This window comes from Juglans regia, chromosome 2 (genome assembly GCF_001411555.2).
Source record: "Juglans regia cultivar Chandler chromosome 2, Walnut 2.0, whole genome shotgun sequence".
Lineage (NCBI taxonomy): Eukaryota > Viridiplantae > Streptophyta > Magnoliopsida > Fagales > Juglandaceae > Juglans > Juglans regia.
Genome location: NC_049902.1, coordinates 12,871,207 through 12,897,651, shown reverse-complemented (window position 1 = coordinate 12,897,651; position 26,445 = coordinate 12,871,207). Strand labels below are relative to the sequence as shown.

General features: G+C 38.2%; 1 protein-coding gene, 1 non-coding gene and 1 pseudogene across 5 annotated transcripts in view; 2 read left to right on the top strand and 1 right to left on the bottom strand.

Annotated features, from left to right (window-relative positions):
- LOC108998009 (probable LRR receptor-like serine/threonine-protein kinase At1g56140) overlaps nucleotides 1-4,844 on the top strand; it is a 75,507-nt gene extending 70,663 nt beyond the window's left edge. For 3 of the 4 annotated variants that reach the window (XM_035687835.1, XM_018974426.2, XM_018974424.2), the window contains 4 exons: nucleotides 5-215; nucleotides 308-539; nucleotides 2,921-3,071; nucleotides 4,286-4,844. In XM_035687835.1, coding sequence (XP_035543728.1) covers nucleotides 5-215; nucleotides 308-539; nucleotides 2,921-3,071; nucleotides 4,286-4,663 — 972 coding nt within the window. In that variant the 3' untranslated portion in view covers nucleotides 4,664-4,844. Of the gene's footprint in view, nucleotides 1-4; nucleotides 216-307; nucleotides 540-2,494; nucleotides 2,595-2,920; nucleotides 3,072-4,285 lie in introns of all 4 variants that reach the window. The other variant, XR_001997258.2, reaches the window with a different exon arrangement.
- Nucleotides 4,845-21,875: 17,031 nt separating this feature from the next.
- Nucleotides 21,876-23,409, top strand: LOC108998001 (annotated as a pseudogene).
- A 432-nt stretch (nucleotides 23,410-23,841) lies between these two features.
- TRNAD-GUC lies at nucleotides 23,842-23,913 on the bottom strand. The gene has a single exon. It is a non-coding gene; the product is annotated as a tRNA-Asp (tRNA).
- Nucleotides 23,914-26,445: the final 2,532 nt, after the last annotated feature.

The following is a 26,445-nucleotide window of genomic DNA, read 5'->3' as shown; positions in this document are numbered from 1 at the left end:
ATAGGGGACACTTAATGATGGCAGAGTAGTCGCTGTGAAGCAACTTTCATTAGCATCTCACCAAGGAAAGAACCAATTTGTAACCGAGATTGCTACCATATCTGCAGTACAGCACCGTAATCTTGTGAAATTGCATGGTTGCTGCATTGATGGAGATAAAAGACTTCTTGTTTATGAGTATCTAGAGAACAGGAGTCTTGATCAAGCATTGTTTGGTAAGAGAATAATATGTTGTTGAACTTTCTATCTATTTTTCTAACAAGTACAACAACTGTTGAATTTATTATATATGGTTCGCATGTGGCAGGAAAAAGAAGTTTGAGTCTTGATTGGCCAACGCGTTTCAATATATGCATGGGCATAGCAAGGGGTCTAGCTTATCTTCATGAGGAGTCAAGGCTTCGAATTGTACATAGAGATGTGAAGGCCAGTAATATTCTGCTCGATTCTGACTTTATTCCCAAAATTTCAGATTTTGGTTTAGCCAAACTTTATGATGATAAAAAGAGCCACATAAGCACACGCGTTGCAGGGACCATGTAAGATCCCTCATAACTATATTTCTGGGTTAATTATATTTTCACTCAGTCATAAATTTATACTCATTCCAACTGAGATTCGTATTTGAAGTAAATTGCTAGTTACCCCCTTACAAAAGCCGGCATTAATGTACAGAAAACGGCACACGTGCTACACACTCTTTACATCCCTTGTGAAAATGTCTTTAACATGAAATGGAAGACTAAATTATGTGCTTTTCTAGCCTTCCACCAAAAGACATGTTATGGGGCAGAATCATGGCACTTCAAATACTACCCCCTATCCATAAAGTTTCCTGAAATGACAGCCAGACTTACTGGTTGCTACCATACCAATCTCTCTTCCGTCACTCTCCTCAACTTCTTCAAAGTAGACATTTATGGCCTCCACACCTACATCAAAAACCTCAACTAAGATGCCATCCTATCTGCCATTATTTGATCCCAGAAATCCAAACCAAGCTCCACTATCCAAAACTACAAATACTTGTCTAGCAAAAACCAACTTTGTACCAAGCTCGGCCAGTCATATTCAATCCTGTCTCTTCTTCGATGAGTATCACAAACCTTTTGTACCCCCATTTGTGTGTCTTTCTTGTTTACTGTTTCGATTTTTCTTTGGGTTTTAGAGAGTTCTGGGTTCTTTCTAAAAGAAATTTGTGTTTCCCTTCAGTTTAGGATTTGTAGTTGTTTATATTCTATTCTTACTGCTTGCAAAGGTTACATTCAGGAAACTGGCATTAAGGCAGTAGGAGAAGCTATTGAGTATGCTTCGTGAGGGTTTGGTTTGGAACAGATAAGCTTTGAAGCAATTTTTCAATGATTTGGAGGATAGTTTGTTAGAATAATTCCTTGTGCTAAGAATAGGTCATTAGGTTAACACCAGTGCTTTGGATTAATCTATTATATATTCTCCTAACTCTCTTCGTCGTCATGAGAAGCTCAACATACTGGTTAATTAATACACCGGGGGGGGCGGGGGTCGGTCAAAAGAGAAATGAACCATCCTGTTGTCTATCTATGTTGGTCATTGGGCTTGGACCACTATAGCTCAAAAGAACAATCCAAAAGTCAAAGCTGTAAGAAATGCAAAGAAAGGGTACAAAGCTGACATCTTTAGATGATGGGCTTGGCACTAAAGTCTCAGTTCCTGCAGCTTTTTGCACAAAATAGATGGCCACCAAACGACCAACATTGCCACAAAAAGTTTCATCTCTAAGAGGGAAATTAGTTTTGGAACCTTTCACAACCACCCAATGAGATGAGTTTTCAAGAAAAAGCTGCAATGTTGTTTGGAGGCTTCAATGATTTCAAAATTGACAATCGGCTATCCGATGACAACGAAACAAAAAAGGACACATTATATATAAGACCATGATCTGCAAAGAAATAAGCGGAAGTGTAATAGACTTCCCATTAAGCCTAGAAACCAAATGGCCTGGAAACTGAACAGCCTGAAAACCAAATAGTGTTTAAGGAAATAAATTAATAATGAGATGACTATCTAATTGTTTTAATAATCTTTAATAACCTGAAAACTGAATAGTTTTGATAATATGGAAAACAAACGGTTTTAAGGTAAAATTTAACTTGAGAAAATAAAAAGCTGTGAGTGACAAGAAGTGCAAGAGACAGCTAATGAAGTGGGAAGGTAATAAAGTGCTAAAGAAAAGGTGGAAGTGTAAATGTGTTTGTTCTATAATTAGGGAAAAATAAACTAACTAAAATTAAAATTAAAATAGACAAATGCTGAGATGGCACAATATTTTACAAAAAGGATGTTTCAGCTTTTATATATTGTAATAGATAGATTGTGGCTTTTAGGTGAACTTGGAAACGTATTTGATCGAGGCATATTTTCTTGATATACTAGTGGTTGAATGCTATAAAGGTCTGGATTTTAGCTTGTCAATGGCCTTCTCCACAACCACTACTTATGTCTTGTAGTTTTGCAGTTTCTTGCACCGCAGATTCGGGAACTGCTCTTTGTTGGTTATTTCAAAATTGATGCAATCTCCTCTGAATTGTTTATCTTTATGTTGGTGTAAACGATGGGTATGTTTTGTATTTTCAAACAAAGGCAACATGGACGTTGTAATCTGTAAATGGGCATATAATTGTTTCAGTACTAATACATCCACATGCGTGCCATAAGAGTACAAAAGGGCAATTCAGTAACTAAGCAACAAATTAACAGTGACTGTTTATGAGGGTAGTTTACACTGAAGTCTGAAACTTCAAATTATGGTTCGGGTTGGACTGAGTCAATGATATAGGGTCAAGAAAGAATGATGTGATAGGTCATAGAAGTTTATTTTTATTTGTGTTACTTTTTCAGACATTTATGCTAATAATTTTTGCATTAATTGTTATTGGTTTAGTGGATATCTTGCACCGGAGTATGCCATGCGTGGACACCTTACAGAGAAGGTGGATGTGTTTTCCTTTGGTGTTGTGGCTCTGGAGATCATTAGCGGCAGGCCTAACTCTGACAAAAGCTTAGACGAAGAGAGGTTCTATCTACTTGAATGGGTAAGAAGATATCACAGTATCCTTATTAGATTCCTCTTTCTCATTTGGTAAATACTGATCCTTTCAAAAGTTCCAAATCATCCCAACTCTGGAAACCACATCAGACATATGATAATCATGGTTCAGACTCCTTTCTTTTTGGATTAGACGAAAAATGAAGCATTATTTAGTAAAGAAAGTAAGAGGTAATCCTGCACATCCAATGAAATGATATTTATTTTATTTTCATAGAAGTTCATGAGAGTCCAGTTATGAACTTGATGGGATATGAAATGAGCATCTCTTAATGGTATGTGTAAAGCTTTTTAGATTTCCAAGATATGACATAATTGCTCTGTTACTTGCTTATTATATACCTATTTGCATTTTATGATGTCCATGACTTTTGAAATTTATCCCGACTTTCTTTCTCAATGTTTTGAAAAGCTTGATTTCACCCCAAAATCCATCTGTCGTGGGGTCATTCAAAAAAGAGTGATAGGTCATGCAGAATAGAGTAGTTTGTTAGAATATCTCATAGACTTGCTTTTATCTTCTCTTTTTCATTTTGGTTTGTAGTATCGTAGATAGACCTTCTTGTCGGAGTTACCCCTGCCTGCAATGGTGAAACAGCTCAATTTCCTGAGCCTTTGAAATTGCTTGATCGGGGTCTGAGATTCCCAGTGCTTTCCTTTCTACAGTATAGAAAATTTTGGTTGGGGTGCTTCTTTTTTACGGTATTAGCAGATTTTGCAAAGTAATGCATTTTATCATAACACTAAAGAGTCTTGACATATGATTAACTTCTATAACTTTTCTAACAGAGCTTCATTAAGACGTGACACTAAAGAGAAATTCTAAACATAAGCCCTACACTCCTGCACACCACTTAAAAATATTTGATTTTATCATTTTACCCTTATATTTCATATTTCATGAAATATAAAACATGAGAATAAAAAAGTAAAATCACATGTTTTTAAGTGGTGTGGAGAGTGTGGGGCTTCTGTGTAGCACGACTCGACACTAAATTCACTAAAGAGTTGCAACACCCCAATAGTTGTCTTTAACAAAGTGCCTTCCACAATTTATTGTGCTGAAACTAGTGTTTTAATACTTCTTGCCGTTGAAGTCAAAATGATCGAAGTGAAACTTTCCTGACAAAAAAAGACCTGAGTATTTCTCATGTCCAAAGCTATTTCACTAATGGATGTTGTCCTTTTTCTGCTTCCTAGGCTTGGCATCTACATGAAAACAAAAGTGATATTGAGCTGGTGGACTCTAAATTAGCAACTTATGGTGAGGAAGAAGTAAAACGAGTGATTGGAGTGGCTCTATTGTGCAGTCAAGCATCACCAATGCTACGGCCATCAATGTCGCGTGTAGTGGCGATGCTTTCAGGAGATGCTGAAGTGAGCACTGTAACTTCAAGACCCGGATACTTGACTGATTGGGGCTTTGACGATGTAAACAGCTTTAAGGGTGTTTTTGAAACGGAAGGAACTGAAACCAACCAATACAACTCTATAGCTAGCACAAGCATGGTTGATAACTTGGAGCATTCACCGGTGCGTGCAACTATTCCTATGCTTCATGATACTGAAGGAGGATAGATGAGATTTGGTCTTTCCTTTATTTATCTTATTCTTCTCTGTTCCCTTTGTTTGTATTGACAAATATAAAAACAATTTGCATGTGTTCTACGTTTTCAGATCTTGTATGTCATTACGTCTCGAGATCTAATCGCTTGTAAAATGACTTCTATATTTAGTTGGATTTTAAAACTTCCTCTCACCCCTAAAGAATAAATCATCTCAATTACGCTTGTAAATTCAAATAGAAACAAAGCAAGAAAAAAAACATGCTTAAGAGTTAGGAGGCGGCGGTCCTTAATTTCATAGGTGGTTTTTTTCTCGAGAAATGATAGTTGCAGTCATAAGTGCGCAAACGCCGTGAAATCACTTTGAAAAAAAGTGAATAAATACGAGACTCATTTGAAAAAATAATAATTTTTTAACAATAGGTCTCATTCTTTTTTAAAGCGATTGCACGACGCTTGTGTACTCTATGATTGCATGTAACATTATTATTTTTTTTCTTTATTTCAAGAAAATAATGAAGATATTGTGATTTCCCTTCTTATCGAACTTCATTGCACTCTTCATAGGTGAAATCTTTATAAACACCATGTCTAGCTCTCATCGACATTGTCTGTCACAACTCTTTGACAACTTTGAATTGTCATCTCATTTTTCATTTGATGAAAGCTATATTTCTTAGGGTAGTGATAGGGATACTATCCTATTACTATCCATCTACTACTTAAGTGTATTTCAAATTTTTTTATTTTTTTATCATTTTATTTTTTTATTTTGTTATCATTTTCTTTCAAGTATTGTTTTAACATCTTTAATCATTAAAAAAATTAAAAAAATATATAATTTTACTAATACTCACTTTCTTAATTATTAAGTAAAATTAAAAATTAAAAAAAATTAAATACAAAAAAAGTAGTAGATGTTATTCTTTTTCTTAGCTATCCTAAATAAATTTATCGTCAATCTAGTTCTCTCACTTAACTTTTTTTTTTTTCGGCAAATCAAATATTGTATAGATAAGTTAAACGGTTACAAGAATATAAGATTTAGTGAGGTGGGAGTTTCTAACAATCATTTCAAACACAACAAATACAATACGGAAAATAATAAAATAAAATAAAAATTTATTAAGCCAAAAACTTGCTCCAATCCAATTCACGAGGGATGCTTTAAAGCCACTTTAAAGCGGTCTCTCTTGCTTAACTTGGTCCCCAATACAATGGCTTTAGACATCTGCGTCTGTACAGTGCCTCGTACGATACCATCCCAATTGTCACCTTGAAGCTATTATATAATGCGTACTCAATTAAAGGAACGTATTGAATGCAACCTCGCTTAAAGGCGGGAATCCAAATTCACTATGAGCATTTTCATTAAATTAGTTAAAGTTAAATGATAATTTTGATAAATGTAAGAAAATTTTAACTTTTAACTATTTCATTCGCATAAATCTTCACATTAGAAATTTAGAATAGCTATTTTTTCATTATATAATAATAAAATAATATAAGATGAATTTGGTTTTGATTATTCACATCAAATCTCTATATTAAATTATATATTTATTTATTATATGATAATGAATAACTAATAATTTTAAAAATATTGAATTTTTTTAATTATTAATTTATTTAATTTTATCATATTTTACTATTCTACTTATTATATGTTAATTAATAATCATGTTCTTATTAAATTAATATATTACTAAATTAAATTAATATATTAATTGTGATAAAATATGTGACAGAAAGAAAGGGAGAGATAAATAATTAATAAAATATATATTTGATGTATGTACAGTAATCTTCAAATTTGAAAAAACTTTTGAAAGTCAATATAGCTAAATTCCAAATATTTAGAATTTGACTAATTCAATGTGAGCATATTTTACTCTTTAATAGCTAAATACTCATTGGATTTAACTTTTAGTTAATCCAATGAGAGTGCTCATCTTTGAATGGAGAAAAATTCTATATACTATACTATCATTTCACTTTCATTCTATTAAATATGATGTAGCATATTTATCATCATTAAATAATTATTTATTACATATTTTTTATCATTTAATGGTGATACATGTACCACATACCACTTAGTATAATCAAAATAAGATGGGAGTGGGTGAATAGCATTATTTCTTAACGGAGCTTTCTGACTCGAGTCTGAGTAGCATCGCTCATTGTTACCTCTACTTATTTTTATAATTTTTTTATTTCATTTTTTTATTCATATTTTTTAATATATTTAAATATTTTTAAAAAAATAAAAAATATATATACTAATACACTTAAAAATCACTTCCTTAACCATTAAATAAAAATAAAAAATTTCCCGAGCAGTCAAGTAGAGCGATAAGAATTGGTAGGCATAAGAGCTTTTTTCTTCTTACTCACAACCTCTTTTATGAGTGGAAAGCCATGCTAAACTACAGCCACGGCCTCTTGTAGGTGTTCCCACAGCCATGGCCCCCTTGCATTAACTTGGGGGCTAAATTCAAGAACAACAAATGAGCAGGCATAATTTACACAGTTTACAATTTACACAGTTTTTTTCTAAAAGACTTGACCTCCATAAAGCCTAAGCCAATGCAGATCTATTTTAGCCTATATTATACATTTTGACTTCGTTTGGATAGTGAGATGAGATGAGATGAGTTGAATAAAATATTGTTAGAATATTATTTTTTAATATTATTACTGTTTTGAGATTTGAAAAAGTTGAGTTATTTATTATATTTTGTATGAAAATTTGAGAAAGTTGTAATGATGATGTGAGATGTGTTATAGACGTGTTTCACCGCCACCACCTCACGATCACTTGCAACCAAAGTGTGGAGAGCATAGGAGTCCGAGGGAATGCCTCATGTCTCAAATGCCTAAGTCAGTAATTTGAGGATAACAATAATAATAACAATCATTCGATCTTTAGGTGATCGTGAGGTGGTGGCGGTGAAACACATCCATAATAGTTGGCGTCGTCTGTGGGATCTTTAAGTCTCACACCTTGCGTGCTTTTCACATGCCCATCACTACTCGGTCTCAGACAACTAGAGATCAGGGAGAAACTTCACAAAGCATGGAGGAGAAGATTGCAGAAATGGAAGAAATGATAAAGAAGCTTACCACGGAGGTGGATTCCTTGCGAAAGGAAAATGAGACTCTTAAGTCACGAAATGGGCCGTCAGGCGAGGATGCGACACCCAGTCAGGCTGACAGGGTAGAGATGGAGGCAAATAGTGCGAGAAAAGGCCATCAAGAGAACGAGGAAGCAAAGAAATTGCACCACGACTTACGTAGCTTAATGGACAAGTATGAAGATATGGCCAAGGAGATAGGAACGTCTTCTTCGGTCGATCAGTTGCTATCCAGCACAAATCTACCGTTTTCTACGGAGATTCTGATGATGCCCCTACCTGCGAAATTTAAAGTCCCATCAATGGACCTATACGACGGCTCAAAAGATCTCGTGGAGCACCTTGAGACTTTCAAAGCCTATATGACGCTTTACGGGCTCTTGGGAAAAATTGCTTATAGAGATTTCCCTTTGACTCTAGAGGGATCGGCAAGAGGATGGTTTAGTGCACTGCAACCAAACTCCATGGAGAGTTTCTAAAAGCTGGGCTGACAGTTCTTGATCCAATTCATGGTGAGCAGAGAGCACAGAAGACCCACCACATACTTGTTGACTATCAAACAATGTGAGGATGAAAGTTTGAAAGCGTATTTAAAATGCTTCAATAAAGAAAAAATGGTGACCGATGACCAAGATGAGAAAATCATGCTAGCAGCGGGAGGTGTTTGGCCAAGGAGCCTTTTTATGGTCGAGCTGGCCCGAAAAACCCCTTCCACCTTACGAGAGTTCATGGACAGAGTTGACAATTTTGTTAATGTTGAAGACACCTTGATCGCCCTAACCACCCAGCCAGAAAGAAGGAGTGAACGGGAACAAAAATGAGGGCAGGGGAAAGACTGAGATGGAGGTCAAAAGGTGAAAAGGGACTAATAGCAGTCAAGGCGAGATAGCAATTCAAGAAGGCATAGTGGCGATTATGTACACTATTTAGAAAAAAAAAAAAAGAACCAATTGAGAACGAATGGCAAACCGAGAAGTACTATACTTATCACAAAACAAGGGGACACAGAACCGAGGACTGCTACAACTTGAAATGAAAAGTAGAGGAAATGAAGAACAGTGGCGAGTTGGAACGGTTGATCGCCCAGAACATCACCCCTCCACGGCGAACAAACGAACGAAAGAATGAGCATAAAATGCGAAGAAGTAAGAGCCCCAGGCGACGGGAATCACCAAAAAGGGAAAGGAGGTCAAATAAACCTAGGGATTGAAGAACAAGAGCGGATGAAAACCAAAGAAACCCACCTATGAGCGAGATACACACTATCATCGGTGAATATGCAGGAGGTGGCCCAACTTTCTCAAGAAGAAAGGCCGATGCAAGGTGGGTGAGAAATGAATAAGTCTACAACGTAGAGAGGCCCATCAAACAGCCCGAGTACAAGTATCCCCCACAATATCTTTTGACGAGGAAGATTGTCGAATGGTTGTATATCCCCATGATGATGCTTTGGTGGTAACAATGTTGGAGACAAATTTTACCACCAAGAGGATATTAATTGACAATGGAAGTTTGGCGGATATTTTGTTTTGAGACTCTTTCAACAAAATGGGAATCGGCGAAGAACGATTGAAACCAGCACCAACCACGTTAAAAGGGTTCACTGGAGATGCAATGCAACCAATGGGGTCCATTACATTGCCAATATATGTAGGTATAGACCCTTATGTCGCCACGGCGATGACTAAGTTTTTAGTAGTAAGAACTCGGTCGGCATATAATGTAATCATTGGGTGACCCACGTTAAATGGTTTAAGGCCATCATCTTGACCCATCATCTAAAAATGAATAAGCAAAGTGCACGGCGAGCAAGTCTTGGCTGGAGAATGTTATGTGCAGGAACTTAGACAAAGAAAAGCAAAGGTCAGTATCATGGATTCTGAAGAACAGGCAGTCCTCCAGTTGGGACCACAGGTAATGGCGACAAAGTTAGAGACTAGAGAAGAAGATACCTTGAAGCATGGAGAGATAGGTGAGCCTCTAGAGTTCATCCCGAAAGCCATGTAAAGATCGGGACAAAGTTAGCACAAGAAGATAGACAACAACTGATAGACTTTCTTCTAGATCATAAAAACGTACTTACATTGAGTCAAAAAAAGAAAAACTTTAGTATCGAGAAGTACAAAGCAATCGTAGAGGAGGTGGATCGGTTATTAGCAACTGGGTTCGTCAAAGAAGCACGTTATCCAGAGTCAATATCTAACGTGGTGCTGGTAAAAAAGTCCAACGGGAAGTGGCAAATGTGTGTGGATTTTACCGACCTCAACAAATCTTGCCCGAAAGACAGTTTCTCATTACCAAGAATATATCTGATAGTAGATGCAACGGCAAGGCATAAAATGTTAAGTTTTATGGATGCCTACTCAGGATACAATCAATCAGGATGAAAAAGGCTGATCAGGAGAAAACCGCTTTCATAACTGACCATGGATTATATTGCTATAAGGTGATGTCTTTCAGCTTGAAGAACGATAGGGCAACCTACCAAAGGTTGGTAAACAAAATGTTTAAAAACCAGATCGGGAAAAGCATGGACGTGTACGTCGATGATCTACTAGTAAAAAGCAGGGAGTTTGACCAACACATAAAAGACCTTAGGGAGGCTTTCCAGGTTTTACGTCAGTACCAAATGAAGCTCAACCCAACAAATGCACATTTGGAGTGCAGTCGGGAAAATTCCTCGATTTTTTGGTGTCAAACAGAGGAATCGAAGCAAATCCTGAGAAACTCAGAGCAATAATGGAGATGAAGTCGCCCACGAACTTGAATGAAGTACAAAAACTAGCAGGCAAGATTGTAGCTCTGAACAAGTTTGTATTTCGATCAACAGATAAATGTCTTCTTTTCTTTTAAGTGCTTAAGAAAGAATGAGAGTGGGATGCCAAATGCGAAGAAGCATTTACTCAGTTAAAAGAGTATCTAGTTAAGCCACCATTCATCAGTCACACCAAGCTAGGAGAGTCATTGTCATTGTACTTAGCAGTAACTCCAGACGCAGTATCTGCTGCGTTGGTACAAGAGGAAGGGAATGAGCAAAAGCCAGTGTATTATGTAAGCAGGGCGTTGAGAGGAGCAGAGACCAAGCATCCAAATGTGGAGTTGGTCGCCTTCGCAGTGGTAGTAGCAACAAGGCGATTACGACCTTATTTCCAAGCCCATCCAGTAAAGATAATCACTTCGTCGTGATATGAACCCTCGGAAACGGAATCCCTTGAACCCACAATCAATTTGAAAACTCCCCAAGAAAGTCAAAATCAAGTTAATAGATGGAGAACCTAGACCCGATGAGAAATCGTTTCAAGAACCTAGATTATATTAAAATCTAGACCTGTTGAAGAACCCGTCTCAAGAATCCAGATTACAAAGGTGGAATGCCACAAACGTTGTGATTTACCTTTGATAAGTTCAAATGTTCAATTAAGAACAAGAGGAGTAAAACTCAACTCACAATGAATAAATTCATCAAATTTCATAAATTTCTGAAAATGAGGCTACAAAAAGTATTTAAACCAAAACTTAATTAAAACTCTAGCTAAAATAAAATCCCTTTTACCCAAAACGCCCCTGGATGAACAGTACCGTGGCTACAGTAACCTCTTGAAACCCTAGTTCAATAAAATAATAATTTTCTAACATGCCCTTGCATAGGCCCCCTTAAGTCCTTCTCGTAATAAACCCAATTATTCTAAACTAATAAATAAGTCATTTAAATGAATTAAATAAATTGAAAGCCTTCAAGTGCCCAAAGCCTTTAAGTCATGTTATTGCCATTTCCATAGCTTATCAAATGAATTAAAACTGAATCTTCATCCTTTAAGTCTTTGAACTTCTAATTGACTCATCTGGAACTTGTAACATATTTTTAAGACTAAGCCCACATTGGTTCCCATCATTCCCCCTCTCCTCAAAAGGAATCTCCACCTGGATCAAAGGGAAAGAGGTTAGTAACATTGAAAATAACAGAAACATGATACATACCTGGAAGATCCATTTTATATGCATTTTGATTAATTTTCTAAAGAATTTGAAAATGTTGATTCAAGCTACTCCTATCATTAACAAGCAAAAGCATCAAAGTTAAAGGAGTAAGTGGATTAAAACCATAAACAATTTCAAACGGAGAATAAGAAATAGTAGTATGGAAGGTTTTATATGCACACTCTAATAAGGGCAAATGATGCTCCCGGAAACGTCTATGTAACAATTCAATAAATGGCAAATGATACTCCCACAAACATTCATGCAATACGTTTAAAATCTTTTTTATACCAAAATAACAACTCCAATTATATGCAAACTCAATAAAACAAAAATGATACTCCCGCAAACGTTTATGCAACAAGTCAATATATGGCAAATGATACTCCCACAAACGTTCCTAAAACACACCTAAAGCTTTTCTTACACCAAAATGACTACTCCAATTAAATGAAAACTCAATGAAAGGCAAGCAATACTCCCACAAACGTTCATGCAACATGTTAATGAATGACAAATGATACTTCCACAAACGTTCATGTAACACTTCAATGAAAGGCAAATGATATTCCCACAAACGTTTATGCAACACATCAATGAATGAAAAATGATACTTCCACAAACGTCCATGCAACACATCATTGAATGGCAAATGATATTCCCAAAAACGTTTATGCAACACAACAAAAGTCTTCCTTACACCAAGGTTACCCAACAAACCAGCATGTTCACACACACAAGCAACTTACACATAAAACTAGTAGGCACACAAAATCTATTCTTTCTAAACAAGTACCAATCTAGTTTATAGAACTTACCAAATGATGCTTTTTCACATGTTCCATACGCACTAGCAAAGCCATCATCATTAGCATGCAATTCCTTATCATATTCAAGTCTCAACAATTTTGCATCTAAAAGGAAGACAATGACATACCTTCTTGTTAAAACGTCAACCACAAAATTTTCCATACCTTGTATGTATTTGAATACATGAGGAAAAGTCTCAATACAGTCCTCCCACTTAGCATGCATTCTAGTCAACAACTTACCTTGTTCCCTTAAGTGTGTCAATGACTCATGTTCTTCAAAGAAAGGTCGGACATGAATTGTCGCACCTGGCACAAAATCAATGTTGTGCTCTATCTCCCTACTAAGTGGTAATCCACTAAACACACCACTAGAAATCATGATCTTATGTCCCTGCAACAAAGAGACAATAATATTAGGCAAACATACGTTAAGTTCGTTAGTATTTAGACTCGCCTTAGTATAAAAACTCATTTTTCTCTTTGTTTTTCTCTCACTTTCTTTATTCTCTCTTTTCTTTCCACTCTATTTTTCTTTTTCACTCTCTTTTTCCCTTTCACACTCATTTTCCTTTTCACTCTCTTTTTTTCTGTCACTCTTTTTTTTTCATTTTTTTTTATACTCTTGACCTCACAATTATTTTTCAACTCATTCTCTCTTTTTCTTATGGTCTTAGTCTCACCCGCTTCTTTTTTTTCTCTCATTTTTCTCTCTTTCTCCATTTCGGCCTCACTATTTCTTTTTTTCTCAATCTCACATTCACTCTTGTTTTTCAGCTCAATTTCACTTTCACTCTCACCTTCACTCTTCTTTTTCAGCTCAATCTCACTTTCACTTTTGTTTTATTAGCTCGATCTCCTTTTCACTTTTTTTTTTTTTATCAGTCTCACTTTTACTCTTCAATTTTTTATCACTCTCATTTTCACTCTTTCTTTTTTAAGCAACCTCACTTTTCAGCTTCAATTGGTCCCCATGGACCTGGGTTGGAGTTAATGGAGCAAGTTTGATTGTTTTTCCATCCTTTTCAAAACTGTACATGTTCCTTAACCTATCATGGATCACCTTCCTATCATACTGCCATGACTTCCCCAACAAAATATGACCAGCATGCATAGGCACTACATCACAAAGGACCATATCCTGGTATTTTCCAATTGAAAAAGAAACTAGCACTTGCTTATTTACCCTAACCTCCCCACAATCACTCAACCATTGCAACATATATGGTCTAGGGTGTTTCAAGGTACGTAAATTCAATTTCTCAACTAAAATAGTGCTAGCCAAATTAAGACAACTCCTCAAATCAATGATCATATTACATACATTGTTGTTGATGTGGCATCTAGTATAAAAAATGTTCTCACTCTGCTGCTCTATATCATCCATCTTAATTTTTGTATTGAGTGCATGCCTGGTAACAAGAGAATCACCATACTCTTCATTCTCATATCCATTCTTAATACTAGGCTCACGTCGTCTCCTATCTCTCCTGCTATGAAGTTTTCTAATTACCGCATCTTGATGATCCATCCTATCCCTCACTTCACCCAACATCAAGTTCAACTTCTCAAACTGTTATTGCATGGCTTGCAACAGAAAGGATGAGTTATCTACCATCTCCTTTGGTGATGAGTTACTCCTATGAGACATAATAACGTGCTGCACAAAAAGAATGTTAGTAGAAAACCTCACACATTCCCTTACGTGTTTACACTCGAATAATGACACTCCACTCGTGTTTCACTCTTAATTGGCTTTTTCTCAATAATAGTCTCACACTCTCTTACCTTTTACCTCAAGAGCTTTCCCACTCAAGTTCTTTCAGAACTAAATGAACTCAATCAAGACAAGGCAATCTTGTTTTATCTCAACTAGTAATTAGGTCCAAGAAACAAGAATAAGAGAAACACAGAAGGAATAAAAATGACCCAAGAATCAAGGAAGTTATACGAATGAAAGAGTAACAATAAGACAAGATACCAACTTTAATGATGTATGCAGCCCCTTTGATGATAAGGTTCAATCAACAAATTTCTTTGTTTCTCTTCTTTGTAACAATGTAGCAACCTTTGAATATGCTACATTTTCTCTTCCTCTTCTTCTTCTTCTTCTTCTTCTTCTTTTTTTTTCGATTTTTTTTTCTTTTCCTTTCTTTTCTTTTCTTTTCTTTTCTCTAATTCAATCACAAATAGCAGTATTCAATTGTGAAAATCAAGCAATTGAATTCAATCACACAAGAATTGACAATGAAGTAGAAGAGAATCAATGGAAAGGCACTTCAAGCAACTGATAAACTTCGAGATGCAAGAAACCCTAGAATTTTGAAACCCTAGGTAATGCAAATTTCAGCCAAACCCAAAACCCTAAGAATTTCAGCATTCTACTTTTTATTTCTACTTTTTTTTTTTTTTTTGCAACCCTAGAACAATGAAGCCCTAGAATTAAATTAAAAAAAAAACAAGAAATTAAAAGATAGAATTGGACCTGATTGGAAACCTTGCTCTGAATACCAAATGATATGAACCCGCAGAAACGGAATCCCTTGAACCCACAATCAATTTGAAAACTCCCCAAGAAAGCCAAAATCAAGTCAATGGATAGAGAACCTAGATCCGATGAGAACACGTTTCAAGAACCTAGATTATATTAAAATTTAGACCCGTTGAAGAACCCGTCTCAAGAACCCAGATTACAAAGGTGGAACGCCACAAAGGTTGTGATTTACCTTTGATAAGTTCAAATGTTCAATTAAGAACAAGAGGAGTAAAACTCAACTCACAATGAATAAATTCATCAAATTTCATAAATTTCTGAAAATGAGGCTACAAAGAGTATTTAAACCAAAACTTAATTAAAACCCTAGCTAAAATAAAGTTCCTTTTACCCAAAATGCCCCTGGATGAACATTACCGTGTCTACAATGTCGCGGCTATAGTAACGCTACAGTAACCTCTTGAAATCTTAGTTCAATAAAATAATAATTTTTCCAATATGCCCTTGCATAGGCCCCCTTAAGTTATTCCCGTAATAAACCTAATTATTCTAAACTAATAAATAAGTCATTTAAATGAATTAAATAAATTGAAGGCCTTCAAGTGCCCAAAGCCTTTAAGTCATGTTGTTGCCCTTTTCATACCTTATCAAATGAATCAAAACTGAATCTTCATCCTTTAAGCCTTTGAACTTGTAATTGACTCATCTGGAACTTGCAACATATCTTTAAGACTAGGCCCACCTTGGTTCCCATCACGTCGTCTCTACAAAAGGTGTTGCAGAAACCAAACACTTAAGGACGGTTGGTCAAATGGTCAATCGAACTAAGTGAGTACAACATCAGCTACATACCAAAAAGCGCAGTGGAAGGGTAGATACTAGCCGATTTTGTAGCAGAGTTTTCCAATTTCAAAGAAAAACTCCACAAACCACCTGAGGAAAATTCATGGCAAGTGTATGTAGATGGGTCAGCCTGCCGAGCAAGTGGAGGAGTCGGGGTGTGCATTGTAACAAGTGAGGGGAAAGAGTCATACCACACAGTATGATTGGAGTTCAAAGTGACAAACAATGAAGTTGAGTATGAAGCAGTACTCACCGATTTGGCGATCACGAGGGTATCAGGAGGCGAGGAAGTCGAGATAAAAGTCGATTCACAAGTGATAGTCGGGCAAATCACAGGGGAATATTTGGCAAGGGGATCCAAGCTAATAAAATACATTCACCAAGTACAGGAACAAAGCTAAGATCTCAAGTACTTTTGAATCAAGAAGATACCTCGTGGATACAATTCCAAGGCTGACCGATTGGCACGCATGGTCTTAGCAAAGCAAGAAGAAACACTACCATGGAAGGTTCATTTACGAGTAGTGGCTACGCCAGTGGTAGGAGAGGAAAGTTTGCACATCGGGGAGAACATGCAAGGATAGGCTAATGATATAAAAAAGTTTTTGGAGACAAGTGAACTTCCCTCATCTCGAGAAGAAGCGAGAAAGTTGAAAAGCAGGGGAACCAAGTTTACATAATTGACAGAGTACTTTACAAGCGGGGTTTTTCAAACCTATTGTTGTGATGCGTAACAGAGGAAGAGGCTGAGTACGTGATAAAGGAAGTACATGAGGGGATTTGCGAGAGTCACTCATGAGGATGATCACTCGCCTCAAAGATTGTAAGGGCAGGGTACTATTGGCCAAACGCACTCAAAGGTGTGAAGGAGTTCGCGAATAAATGTGTGCAATGCCAGATTCATGCACCAGTCCCAGGTGCACCACCTTAAGAGTTGCGGTCCATAACATCCCTATGGTCATTCGCCCAATAGGGAGTAAACTTGGTAGGCTTTATGCCCCCTAGCAAATGAGGAACCAAATTCATTATCGTAGTTATCGACTACTTTACAAAGTGGGCAGAAGCTGATGCGATAGTTACAATAACTGCTCAAAGCGTGACAAAGTTCTTATGGAAGGCAGTAGTATGTAGGTTCGGGATACCTCAGTGTAGCATTTCTGATAACGGGAGACAATTCGACTCTGAACATTATTGTTAATGGTGTGCAGAGATAGGAATCAAGGTCAAGTACTCTTCCTCAGGCCATCCAACCATCCAAGAAACTAATAAAATCATCATGGGAATACTGAAAAAGAAGATAGGTGCAAAAAAGGGGCTATGGGCCGACGAGCTCCCTAAAATTTTGTGGGCTTACACAACAACAGTAAAAACCTGAACGGGCCAAACATCTTTCGCCCTACCTATGGGAATGAGGCGATGGCACCAATAGAGGTCGGGTTACCAAGCTACAGAAGAAGAAATTTTGATTCAAAAGCAAACGTAGCAAGGTTAGAAGAAAGCCTAAACCTATTATGGGAGATCAGGGCAGACACAAAAGTCAGAGTTGCAGCTTCTAAGAGGAAAGCAGAGTAATACTTCAAAAAAGAGTAAGGCCCAGGTCATTCAAAGCAGGCGACTTAGTGCTAAAGGATACAAGCGTGACCTCGGGAGAAGAAGGAAAATTAGGCTCGGTGGGAGGGACCTTATGTTGTAGTGGCAAGCCACAGGCAGGGGACTTACCACCTCAAGGATGCTGCAGGATGCCAGCTACCTCACCCATGGAATGCAGAGCACCTAAGAAAGTACTACGTTTAAAGGAAAGATATGTAGTTTTCTTTTATTTCGTTTGTTGATTTACGTATGAATATCATTTTCAATAAATTCCATCACGTTTTGTTCACCATTTCTTTTGTTTTGTTCCTTTTGGCTTTTCAATAAGTATCCACGACTTGAATAAAAAAAATTAAAAAAAAAAAAGGAAAAGGAGAGTTCCTCGATAAATAATAATATCATTTGTCGAGGAACTCTCCCACGAGCCTAAAAACTTAAAGGTTAAAACGGTTGAAGAAATCTTTCGTTAACAACTTCACGCCAAAAGGCGACGTGGTCAAGGAACTCTCCCAAGAGCCTAAAAACTTAAAAGTCAAAACGGTTGAAGAAATCTCTCCTTAACACCTTCACGCCAAAAGACGACGTGGTCGAGGAACTCTCCCACGAGCCTAAAAACTTAAAGGTTAAAATGGTCGAGAAAATCTCCCGTTAACACCTTCACTCCAAAAGGAGATGTGGTTGAGGAACTCTCCAACGAACCTAAAAACTTAAGGGTTAAAACGGTCAAGGAACTCTCATGTTAACACCTTCATGCCAGAAGGCGACATGGTCGAGAAACTCTCCCACTAGCCCTAAAGGGTTAAAAGAGGTCAAGAGAAACTCATATCGATGGGTGATGTAACGCTCACAATCGAGAACAATATAAGGCTAATACATAAGGTATGAATAGCATGGGTTGATATCATGATGCAAAAGCAGCAATCAATACTTCACAGCCAGCAAAAAAATGTTCAAAAGCGTAAAAAACGGCTTACAAAAGTCCGATATAAATAAATAAATAAATAAGGCTTTCAAAATTCAAACATTTACGAGACTTAAAAAAAAAATCAAAAGCAAATCCCGAGTGGAATGAGAAAGCTCCAAGCTAGGCAAGCGTCAGCATGGGCGGCGAAAGGCGTCAAGCATCTCGGCCCAACCAAGGGAGTCACAGAAATGAAGGGCAACCTCACTAGCCCGAATAGATTTACATTCCAAGGTATGCAGGTTCATTGTGGGTTCCTGAAGAAGGAGCTCACAAAGCTGTTTTACCCAAAGTTGTGAAAATCGTACCGTACCGGCTAGTATTTGCCGTACTGGCCACTGGGCCGGTACAGGTACTACCTGTATTTCGTACCGGCCTAAATACCGGCCGTTTTGACCTGTACCGGCCGATATTTCGGCCTTCATTTTTTATTTTTTTTTTCAAACTACAAGCTCATTTTTTGACCCTCAATTCAGACTAGATTATTTATAATTTATATATATATATGTATTTATATATAATTTATTTATATATAGACTACTATTTTGGAATATAATTTATTTATATATCGACTATCCCGAAATGTTATCCCGAAACGGTACCGGTACCGGTACCGAATTATTTCGTTCCAGTGCCTTGACCGATACAGCGTCCGGTATGGTATTCAAAACATTGGTTTTACCCCCAACTTGAAGCCTATACCCCAGGCTCGTAATCGAATCTTGGGGGCAGCAGCCAACTGGGGAAGGACCCAATTAAGGTCATTCTGAGAACTCTCCAAAGCAGATCCCATCTCAGCCAATCGGCGCTCCAGGATAGAAATTGTTTTCTTGGCAAATTTAACAACTTTGTCAAGCTAAAGGTATTGACGATCGCTATCCATAAGAAGGCCCTTCACCTCAACCAATTTTTTATCGCCTTTAGTTTTCATCCCTTCAATCACCCCCAACTTTATAAGCAACTCCCTTTTTTTGTCTCCAAGAGAGGCCAGGCGAGAAGCATATTCAGATTTGGACTTAGTCAATCCTTCGATTTCCAAGTTCTCACATACTCCACCTGAGCAGCCAACTCATCACGTTCTTTCTTAAAAGCCTCTGCCTGGGCAACTAAGTTGTCCCTCTCTCGCACAACTACCTCTGCTTCATTGAGGCTAGTAGCAATGTCATCTTGTTCTTTCCCAATTGCTACCACTTCCCGACGGTAGTGGTTAGCATCCGCAGCAGAAGTCGCCAGCTCTTCTTGGAGTGAAGCAACTTGGGTGCGAAGGGTAGCCAACTCGTCATCAGAAGAATGGGAGCGAGCTTCAAAGAGAGCCAACTTGTTGGCCAGTTGGTTCTTCTCGCCCTCCAAATGCATCCAATCATTCTCCAGGTCAGCAGCAAGACGATCAACACCCTAAAAGAGAGAGAGAGAGAGAGAGAGAGAGAGAGGATTAAAAATATGTTCCTTGGAATTATTAACCAAAGCATTAAGGAAAGCATAACGATACCGGTGCAAAAACACTATCAAAGCTATTGAACAAAGGCATTGATGACCTCTGCTCGACGAGTATGTAGGGAGGCTGGGGAAGCCACCAAATGGGAGCTAGAGGAAACGTTTGCAAAATCCCCCTGGGGAAAAGCAGCTTCAGTGGTAGTAAACAAAGGACAACAAACAAACGGTTCAGCAGGAGGGCCCAAGCAGTTTTTTACCTTCCCCATCTCACCAGTTTCATCCTGATGTGGTACAGCCTGATCAATCCCGAGATTCTCCTCAAGAGTTGTCACAGATGCTTCGCCACTTCCTCGAGAAGAGACACTAAAAGGAGGCGAAGCAATCGAAACCCTACTGCCACTAGCAAGGGAAAGGGCTGGAAAAACAAAGGGCAAATCTAGAGTAACCCCACCCGAAGTCGTTGAGGCAAGGGGGAACTAGGCGCCGCAACTAACTCTTGAGCACTCCCCTCTTCGCCCCCCCTCCAATCGAGGTAGATCGGAAGAAGCGTCAGAAGGCACAAAAATGATTGGAAGGGGCTAGGTCAGTAGAGGCATAGAAGCTCCAAAGGGCGGGAAGCTCGCAGGAGTGGAAGGTGGCATTGTAAGGAGGACGGGGTTCAAAATAAGAATGTCCTCTTCCACTGGAGTATCATCACATTACTGCTAGAAATCATTAGTCAGAGCCGTCGAAGGCTACGCAGCAGCTTCGGCAGCCACCTCTGCGGTGAGTATACTATTGAGGTCTTCCTCGGCCTGCATCATGACGTCATCCAAAGAAAGTAGTGGATCCATAGAGGTGGCCATAACACTTAGTTTCTCCTGAGAAGTGGCCACCTTGGTGCTCCCACATTTCTGGGAGGCAGTTTTACTCGACAACTCCTGAGGAGAACTCAACTTGGCCCCACTCTATTTTTTAGGAGGTACCAATTTTGTATCTCTGCCCACCGCCGAGAAAAGTAGATAACCCACCTTTGGATGAAATGGACACATCGGAACGAGGTGAGACACGAGCATTTTTAACATTCATTTGTTTCTTCCCGCCTTCACCAGGACATTTCTTCTTTCTCAAGTCTCCAGCCGAAGGGGGGCACCCAAAAACTCACGCCCCAAAATTTGGGCCCAACTGGGAACAATCACAAACCTCTCAATGTTACTAGGGGTTAAAAGCGCATCCGAGAGGCACAATTTGAGGTGAACTTGAGCCAAAGACTCCACTAGCCTAACACAGACCTCCTCACGAGGGGAAAGAATCACTTCGTAGTCATCCCCATCGGGGACAGGAGACCAACATGTCTTAATGAAAAATTCCAGATTAGGAACTTCATCGGCAGAAAATTCCCAACCAGAGCCTGCAATAAAGAAAATTTTGTTGGTCCATTCCTTACATGAGAGTACTTCCGCTCTAAATCAACCAAGGCCCAACGGGCTCTAAAACTGTAGAGATTCCAATCCAGATGCCTAAACCCGTGAATGAAAAAAAATTTGCGGGCTATTAGGTCTGGGTACTCATCGCCCACAAGTTCCAACACCCATTGCCATAAAACGTAGCAGGCCATCAAGATCCTCCAAGCGTTGGGCACCAACTAAGTTGGAGCAAGCCCTAAGACGTCTAACACATCGTGAACAGGGGTGCACAAAAGGTAGTCGAAGCCCCATGGTGAACATAGCAAGATAAAGGGCAACAGAGACAACCATACCTTTGGCATCAATAGGTTTCTGGTTGGGAGATGGAGCTTTCAACTCAACGGAATCAGGGATGTTGAAATTATTACGGGCATTCACCAACTCACATGAAGTAACGACAGAGGACCAAGGAGAACCCGCAAAAATGGAAGTCAACGGAACAACAACTAGTCGGGGAGGGGAGTCGCGGGGTGGAGAAGAATCCAGAGTAGCAACTCCTTACCCTTGGAAGGATTGAAAGAAATCCCAAGAAACATGAGAGGTAAGAACTCAGAGAGAGAAGGGAAATGCAAGAACCCAAAGGAGAAATGCAAGAACTCAGAAAAGAAGATGAAAGCAAGAAATGTGACAGAAGATGAAAAGAAGAGGGAAAATGGGCAATAAATAGGAGTTGAAATGAAGTGACGGTTAACATGCCCGAGAAAAGGAAATGAAGCGGTGTACAGACACTCCTCGAAGAAAGAAACGACACCTAGTAATTAAATCTCATCACGCCATGATCAATGAGACTTCGCGGGGTAACTGAAGAGGACATCTCGACCGGTTAGCCCCTAAGATGGACCTAGGCCTTTACCCACGACTAAAGCCCATATTATAACCGTGGAGCCCAGCCCAGTACAAAGGAAACCAGCCCATGGCCCATAACGACTGGATAAGCTAATACCGACGGGATAGCTATCCAGTTAATGACAAAAGATAAAAGAGGCTATTATTCAAATTTGCTAAGGGATGAATCATCATCTCTAAATTTGAATTTCAATAAAGGATAACCATTATCCATGAGGGAGTAAAGATAGCTCATGAAGCTCTATGTAAAGGAAAAATTCAGGTAAGTAAGGGGGATCAAATGATTGTTATTATTATTGTTATCCTCAAATTATTGACTTAGGCATCTGAGGCGTTCCCTCAGACTCCGTGCTCTCCACACTTTGGTTGCAGGTGATCGTGAAGTGGTGGCGATAAAACACGTCCATAATAAGATGAATTGAGAGTATTTCTATATCGAAACGGTGGCCATCTTGAATTTGACTAAGTGAATACCAATGCTTCGTGAGCTAGCTAAAAAATAGCTGAAGTTTTCTTTTTCTGACACACGTTGAATTAGGTATTCCATAAATAAAATAAATGAGTTACGGTAGATACTCCAGCTATAAGTATTAGTATTATATTAATTATCACTAGCTTGCTCTCAAAAAACACAAGCAAAATGCACTTTCTACATCATTTTATGAAATTACGTTGTAGCTGAGTTTAAGATATATGCATTCTTGAGGTTGGCTTGGAATTATTATGCCCCATGCTCTCCGAAGGGCTTGTTGCCTGACTTTCCGAGGTTGATTTAGAGAACCTGGAATTCATTCATCAGCATAAAAAGGCGGTGCTGCTGGAAGGGGCTGTGGTTTTAGGAACAATTCTGGGAGGTGGAAAAGCTGAGGAAATTCGCGAGGTACCTCGGGCTGCTGTTTCAGCTTCAGGTGGTGGACAATATCCTTGACGGGAAAAAATCGGCGCAGGAATTGGGGAAGACGGCCGGGAAGGACTTGGTGGCGGATACGGTTGCACATCCGAAGCTACTGGGCATCGAGAAACCGAGGGAATTTGCCAAGAAACTGAACAAGGATGCCAAGAACCAGCTCTCTGGATTTTACCCAGAGAAGGCAGCGCCATTGATTGCTTTGTCGAATTACATTGCTCACAGGCAACACTAGTCTTATGTACAAGACTTGGAATAAATCCTAAACAAAGCTTGCTGCTTGTGATGCTTGAGCAGAGGATGAGAGACCAACAGGGTGAGCTTGTGTTGTATCTAGGAACATTAATTATATATACTTAGTTTGTTTTTGGGGTTTGATCTGTTCGTGCTCTCAAGTCTTTTGTTTTTGGCAAAAATTGTGCATTTGCATCGTCCTTTGGATATGCTCTGCATTGATGGAAAAGTTGCTTGGAAGGATTATTAAAACTCTTGGAAATTACTATCTGCTAGATTTTCTGGGAATGAATCCGCATTCAAGTATTAACATTCTTCCACAATGATCCCAGTGGCAGCTGCACAGATGTTTTGCCAATGTCGCTTACTTTTCTTGTTTTTGTTTTTCATGATCCGTTTGCAAAAGGGATGATGATGCTGCTGTGCTCTATTTACTCAATGGCATCCATATCAGTAAGTGCTGATTAAACCGATAGGTAGTTAGTTATAAGAGAGGGAAAATTAAAATAAAAGCGCCGTTGCCGGGGATCGAACCCGGGTCACCCGCGTGACAGGCGGGAATACTTACCACTATACTACAACGACTTCTTGTGAAATATTCGGAGATTAAAAAATAAATTGTTTGAATTTTTATTAGGCTTGCATGTTGTGAGATAAAAGAAATTCAACTTCTTAATAAGAATGAGACAAAAATTAATTAACTTCCGTTCGGTTCGAATAGTAAGTTGAAATGAAAGTAATAAAATATTATTTAATTAATATTATTTGTATTTTTAGATTTAAAAAAAATTAAATTATTTATTATATTTTATGTAGAAATTTGTAAAAATTATAATGATGAGAGATGGGTTGAGAGCTCCTCTCAATCCAAACCGAGCCTTAACAAGCAAGTACTGTAAGCTTAGCAAAACAAATTTGTCATTATATTTAAAAAAATTTTATTCATCATCTCTATACCACACACTTGTTTTTATTTTTTTCTCCTTAACAGGTGTGTGATATAAGAATGATGAGTAGAAGAACTCTTATATTTATACTCGTCTAACCTATATAAAAACTTTAGAAAATCGGTTTAATCATTAAGTATTAGTTTAAATTCACAGATTATGATTATCTAGAGTTTTTAAATTCACAAATATGCTGCCTTATCAGTGCATAAATGGTAGGCTTTTATACACGTTTCAATTCACAGATCATGGGTACCTAATAAAATGAAATGGTTTTATCTTGTACGTCAATGGCAGTAAGAGCATAATAGCACTATATTTATCAATTCAAATGTAATAACTATCCGGTCAAAAAATTTTTTTTTACAACAATCCGGTGATAAAGGAATCAAATAATCATGCACAATATTACTAGACAAACAATTCTACAACAATAAGATGAGCTCCTCACATATTATCAAAATTTACATCGAAAAATAAAAAATATTACCCCCTAATTAAGCTCAAGCAGAGAAATTTAAGAAATCTCATCTTAGCCGGCAGCTGTGATGATTGGCAACTAGACGGTAGAAACTAGTGACCGGCGTGGCAACGTGGGGCTGATGGGCTTTGGGTGTTTTTCATGGGGCTCTGGGTGTGAAGGCCGAATAGGGGTTCGGGGTGAAGAAGGTATGCCGTCTACATAAGGAAGGGACTCAGGATTGGGAGAAAAAACATTTAGGGTTTAATAACCCTTACGTATAAACGACGTCGTTTCAACACAAGTGCTTTTATAAAAAATAAAATAAACCAAGTTGCTTGGACCGTGCCCTTTCACACAACTTGATCTACTGGATGGGTATCTAAACGATGTCGTTTGAATGATGTCTGAGAAAAAAATGAGATGAAATAAAATGATAAATTTTTCCAAACATCCCCTAAGAGAAATGTGGTTAAGTCTTGGTTTTAATCCAGTATCTCTTTATAAATGTTAAGGATTATGTGCTTTTGACGATATTTGACTTCCTAAAAGAATATTGTATTAGTGATATTCAGCGAAGATCAGGCCAGGAATTTGAGCAAAAGGTACTCGCGAGGGAGAGCTATCGAGCGAAGGTAGAGATGACGAGTTAACAAGAGCGTTAAGCTCCTATTCTGAGCACTTAATTGCATCTTGGACATATTGGAGTAGCAAAGCAAGCTCAGATATGCATGTTACTAATTGTGGGTACTACTGAGCACGATATTGGGAGGTTAAGGATTGTTTGGAAATAGAGATGGTTTTATCTCATCTCGTCAAAAAAGTTTATTGTCTCATTTTCTGTTTAAATATCACTCAAACATAAATATTTTTTAATTTTTAATTTTTTTATTTAATCATTACTTAATAATTATAATTTTTCTAAACTTTATAATAAAGCACAAAAAATAATTCAATTTTTTCAAATCTTAAAATAAAAATAATAATAATAAATTATATTCTAACAATATTTTGATTTTATAAGATTTGTATTCAATTTTTTCTCTTTTATTCTCCAAAACTCAATAATACATCTTAACTCAAATTATTTCACTACTATTCATAGATTTCGCATCTCATCTCATTCCGCAAACATCCCCTAATTCATTGCTATCATTTGAGCTAGTTTCCCAAAAACCAATTAAGGTCTGTTTGGATACTAAGAGTATCTCAGATGATTTGTGAATAATAGTAAAATAATAGATAATAGTTTGTGAATTGTAGTAAAATAATTTAAAAATACTGAGCGACGAGCCCATGGCTGTGGAGGAAAGGCCTTGGAGTCCTGTCCGCGGTGCATGGCCGACATGTAGTCCTAGAGGGGACAAAAAATGCGGGCAGTCCACGTGGTGGCCGCCGGTACCCTTACTGTGCGATAGTGCGACTGGGCCGAGGAGAATGTCGGCCATGCACGATTTCGGGCATGGGACCTGCGTGGTGAGGTCCTCGCTATGAGGGGTGGTCGGGGACCATCCCCAAGGGGACAGACGGCGCCGACGGTTCAGTAGGTGACCGTCGGTGCTACTCCAGTGGTGCTGCTTCAGTAGGTGCCTGTTGCTGTGTGCTGTCGTGCCCGGCTGCTGGCGACTGCTTTCTTGTTGTTGTTGTTGTCATGGGTTTCCCCAACTGAGGCAGATGGCGCCCGCAGTCCAAGTAGTGTTCGTCCCAGGC